The sequence below is a fragment of the Pteropus alecto genome, unplaced genomic scaffold, assembly GCF_000325575.1.
Source record: "Pteropus alecto unplaced genomic scaffold, ASM32557v1 scaffold11, whole genome shotgun sequence".
In the NCBI taxonomy this organism is placed as follows: Eukaryota; Metazoa; Chordata; class Mammalia; order Chiroptera; family Pteropodidae; genus Pteropus; species Pteropus alecto.
The window spans coordinates 15,445,187-15,450,704 of NW_006431956.1; the positions used below are offsets into that span (position 1 = coordinate 15,445,187).

A 5,518-nucleotide genomic window follows, 5' to 3' on the forward strand; every position below is an offset into this window, starting at 1 on the left:
AAAAAAAAAAAAAAGCAAAAACTAAGTTTGAGTATTTGAACTGGAAGATGGAATAATATGCAATTTTACTGCATTGCTTTTTAAAAGAAATTTACCAAGAATTGTAAATCTACAGAAGTCTTGACATTTGAAAATCTACACCTAAAAAATGTTACTTTGGCACTATTCTTTTCTGATACCATAGTATAACCTATAAATGAGACATATTAATAAAACAACCATCCCGAGAATAAATTAACTTACACATACTTTATAGATAGAATTATATATTGTAATTTTTCTATTTCCTAGCAGTGAAATAGTAATAACTTTCTTTTGCTTATAGGAAAATTAATAACTTTGCTATTTACCATTATCATAACAGTAATAGCCTCTCTGTAATGCTTAATTTTACAATATACCAAAATCGTACTCACAACCTTCCTTACGACATTGGGACTATTATTACTTCATTTTTGCAAGTAAAGAAACAGGTGTAGTGAGTTGCCCATGATCACAGAGCTAAGTGGTCGAGAAGCCTTTAAGTCTAACTCAGGAGCCAAGAGACACTTAGGTACCGTGGAATTTTCACTCTTTTTTTGGCAAACAGCATGCAATGGAAACATGCATTCAATCAGGGTTGTAGACAGAAATGACGTTTACCTTAAAGCCTAATTAGCCCTAATTTGTTGTTGTTGCTTTTAGCTACAGTTGGTTTAAATGTGAACAAAATGTGTTTTCTCTCTCATGTGTTTATATAATCGGAATCCCGATTTCAGGAAAGTTTCTGCGGAACATCCGTCATCGTACCGGAACTTGAAGGAGCTCTTAATCTGAAAGAAGATGGAAAGAAAAACTGGAAAAGGCGTTATTTTCTTTTACGAGCTTCTGGAATTTATTACGTACCCAAAGGAAAGACTAAGGTCAGAAAGAAAGAAAAAAAAACTAGCAAAAAGGCATTTCATGAAAGTGAAACTAAAGAAATTCAAGTAGCATTTTAAATATACTCTCTTTTGCTGTGAGAATCATGTTATTAAAATGTTTATACACATATATATCCTATTCAGACAGAATTACAAAAAAAAATCCTTTTGTAATGTTTCCCATAGCTCTCTCTTGAAGGCGAAGAATTTCACCTATTTTAAAGCCAGGTTTCAAAAACGATAGCCTAAGCATTTTTCTTCTAGAGATTAATTTGTTTCTTTACATATCTATTCCTGAGGACTTTTTTCCCCTATATTTACTCTCTTGTTCTACAGTCATTGTAGTAAAACTTCTTTTACCTGGGATCAGAGGCATTAGAAGTCTTGACAGAACTTCATTTAGATTTAGCTCTTACACGCTGAACATTTAAGTTGTACCATATGCATTTTCCTGCCTAATTTAGCAGTGTGTCTTAGACAGCATTTAACTTCTACTTAGTGATTTAGGATTATTGCCTCAAATCTACAAGCATATAGTAAATTCTTCTCTGAAATGTAATTTTAACTTTCATTCCAACCATTAGTTTTTTCAAAGACCTTTCTTAGAGGCCTGGAGCATTTCCATCTTTCGTTTACCCTTTAAAAACTTTAGAATATCTCTCTCATCTATACCTGGGATAAGCTGAAGCATTTTGCCTTCACTGCCCAATCCAGGCTACCATTAAATGGCATATTTACAGGTTGCAGCCTTCTAATAAGGCTTGACCTTGAATCCCACACAGGCAAAGTCATGGTGAGTATCCAGGTTTTCTCCCAGAGTCCATTAGGAGACTCTGTTTTCTCTGTGGGGATGCAGGAGAGGCATTATGGGTAATGCTTGGTCCAGGGCAGCGACTGCTCCTACTTAGTCTTAATCTTAGAGCTGATACTTTCCCATCGGTGCCATCTTCAGTCCAGTCCCACATTGGGGACATAAGAGTTGACTCAGAAATAATTTGTTTTATTTTAGAAATGTTGTGTCTTACTTATAAACGAGACATATAAGTAAACCTATCACAAACAACGCACTTAGTGGTAAAATTTAAAATGTTCTCATTGGAGCTGGACTATGGTGCTTTATCTCACTGCTGCCGTTAACATTTGAATGGAGGAACTAGTCAAAAGAAAGAATAAGTACAGTTATTGGAAAAGAGGCAAAACTCTCTTTATTCATGGGTGACATGATTATTTAACAAATAGTATAGGACAACTTAAACAATATATACAAACAATATGTATAATACCAAATTTCCATGCATAGGAACAAAAAATATGAAATACATAACATTAAACTTAACAAGAAACTTCCAAGACTTATATGGCATGAAATATAAAATTTAATAAAGAAAGTGAAATAGAATTGAATTAAAAAATATATACCATGTTACTAGCTGAGAAAGATGTTAATTTTCCCCCAAACTTTTTGATATATTCAAGCCCAAGAAAAAATTTCAATAAGATTATCTTTACTTGAAGTTCACAGACTGATTCTAAAATTCATCAGAAAGAGACACTGTTCCAAAATACACCGCCCCCCAAATTGCGAAGAACACTGAAGTAGAACTCTTCCTCCAAGATGTCAAAATATTAGATAAAAGCAGGACAGGTAGAGACAAACAGATGAACAGAGAGCCATCTAATATGAAGGAAATTAAAGCGAGGATTTTACAGCAGTGGGGAAAGAAGGTGGTATTCAATAAATAGCATTGAAATAATTGTATATTCACTTAGAAAATATAGTTTCCTACCTCATACCATGTTCCAGATTAAATTCTATATGGATTAAATATATTTAGGGGAAAAGGAATACAAAAATCTTAGAAGAAAATATAGATTACTATTTTCATAATTTGGGAGTGGGGAAAGCCTTCTTTCTTAAGCAAGACAAAAACTCAAAGTTATGGAGAAAAATCAACAGATTTGATTGTATAAAGTTATTCTTAATTCCTCATGCCCAAAGAGCCAAACAAGAAGTTAAAGACTAGCTACAGAGCCAGAGAATACATTTGCAGCATGTCTAATCAAGTATGAAAATACAGAAGAAAATATCGTACAAGGAAAAAAATGTACAACCATATATAAAGGAATAACTGTGTGCAGAGATGTAGCGATTCTGCCCTTCATTCTTTATTCACTAACTAGGTAAAGAATTATTGAATGCAATGGAGAAAAAAAAGTACTAGAACAAATTTGTAATTGAAGTGTAACCAAATATGTAGATTAGAGGTTGCAGTCTTCACAAACATATTATACATGGAGGAGAGGTTTCGGTTTCCATAGTAACACCTCCAGCCCTAAGGAGAAAGCATGAAAGGGACCTTTTTTCATCAGGAAGAAGTGAATGAAGTGTGTGCTAATTTACTGAGCATCAAATTTACCTCTCGTCATTCCTCCTAAGAGGGACTTTTTTTTTTTTAAGGCTCACTTATGAAATCCATCACTGACTTAAAATGGCAAAAGCCACAATGAAATTTCTGACAAAGAGGTCGGTACCTTGTCTCAACAGCATCGATAATGATGTCTCAAGGTCAACCAGTCCCCTCTGACGCTGTGAGTCCACGTGCAGGTGCTAAGTCAGCAGTATAATCTCTCACAGCGCGTCTGGGCCTGGGGCACACGGCTTTGCCTTGAGCATACCCTTTTACTTCTTCAAACGCAAGCTTGGCTTTTATAAAATTACACATGGTAGATGCTTCAATAAATTACCTAAAATTCAGTATTTTTCTACTAAAATGCCATCTGTAATTGTGCCATCAAGAACAACCTTGGAAAAATATTAACTGTCAACTCAGTTAAGGTTATTTTTTTCCTTCTCTTTCAGACATCCCGAGATCTGGCCTGTTTTATACAGTTTGAAAATGTCAACATTTACTATGGGATTCAGTGTAAAATGAAATATAAAGCACCCACTGACTACTGCTTTGTTTTAAAGGTATGTTATAAGAAGTCCTTACTTTATATCTGGAAGCAATTTGAGTTAATATTTCCTTTTAAGGAAAAAAATGTTAAATGTTATATAGTTAACCACAGGTATAATGTAATAAACTTTTTATTTTAAACCAAAATAGGAAAGGGGAAAACATTTCTACTCATTTGGATCATTTCCCCTAATACTTGTTTTCTGAGTCTAAAACTTTAATCAGGGCTTCCTCATCACTTAGGAAAATGAAAGCCTCATGTGTTGAACAAATGTCATTTACAAGTCTACTGATAAAACAGAATACATTTTTTGGTTCTTTATTTATTGAACTTTTATTACATTAAGGAGTTTTTTACAAATTAGAACTTGACAAGATTCCCTAGAAAAATACAGAAAATACAAAAAATATATATATTTCTAAAAATAGCGTTACTGGGTCTTGAAACTTTTCAATGTATGTATCATCAAAGGGGACTAGTGCTATCAAATGTTTGCTAAGGTTTCCTTTAGTTCCGTATTTTGGAAGTTTGGGCAGAAGTAACAAAATTTTATCTGCCGAGTATAACAACTGACTCCTAGAAATGGCTTGAAGGAATTTTTGCAGCTGTTCTGGCCATGCCATGGCTTCAAACACCATAAATTCCTCCCCCCACCGCCCCCCACGTCTTACACTAGAGCGTAGATGATCTAATTCCACGAGACACAGCGCAAGGCTGTGTGCAGAATTTCTCCTTTCTGGGCATCAGGCTGCCTCATTTTCCATCCGGGATGGAAGTTGTAGAGCAGGTTAACGAGCTAAGTTCCTGGAGAGGTCCCTTTGTAAGTCAGTCACCAACACAATGTTTCTAGAGATGTATGCTGCTGGGCTCTGTGTGCGCATGCGTGAGCTCCCTGCCAAAGCTGTCACTTCTGATAAAGTGGTTCAAAGTCTATAGTATATTTTCACGAGGGACGACACTTACATTTACGTTTGTAACAAACATACAGTTACAGTAACAAATGGTCCTTGTGAAGGACCACATTACTGGAGATGATCATGAACCCTCGCTGTCATTTCAGAGGCGCCCACACCAGTGTGCTATTGCCACACACCTCTTAATCCAGGAGTCACATGTCCCCTGCGTCCACACATTCCCTAAACCCTGACTGAGCACAGGCGACCGGCCCATTCCGCTGTATTGTTCCCATTTGTCTTTTAAAAAATGCAGCAGTCCAAAAGCGATGACTTTTCTTCTTTAATTAAACGTTTTAGTTTTGTAGTTATACAGGCAGTTGTAAGAAATAATACAGAGGTCCTGTGTGTCATTTCCCCATCTTCTTCTAATGCTAACATTTAACAAAACTCTAGTACCGTATCATAACCAGGATATCAACATCGGTACAGTCTAGATTCAAAACGTCCCGCAAGGATCCTGCCACTCCTATAGCCACACCCACTGCCCTCCCGCCCCGCCCTCCGCCCCTTAACCCCTGGCAACCACGAATCTTCTACATTCCTATCATTTTGTCAGGAAGTGACTTTTCTTAAGAACAAAAGGCACATAAGAAACCTTTAATATAGACCTCAAAACTCACTGAGGAAGAATTTATATATACCAAATTGTTACTTTGTTTTTTTCAGAGCAGTAGACGGGTAATTATAAATATAATGTGCTCA

At 35.8% G+C, this 5,518-nt stretch overlaps 1 protein-coding gene across 1 annotated transcript in view; it reads left to right on the plus strand.

Moving 5' to 3' along the window:
• Nucleotides 1-5,518, plus strand: part of APBB1IP (amyloid beta precursor protein binding family B member 1 interacting protein) — a 109,137-nt gene that overhangs the window by 81,277 nt on the left and 22,342 nt on the right. The window contains exons 9-10 of the mRNA XM_006907016.3: nt 759-902; nt 3,763-3,873. Of these exons, the coding sequence (XP_006907078.1) occupies nt 759-902; nt 3,763-3,873 (255 nt within the window). The remainder of the gene's footprint in view (nt 1-758; nt 903-3,762; nt 3,874-5,518) is intronic.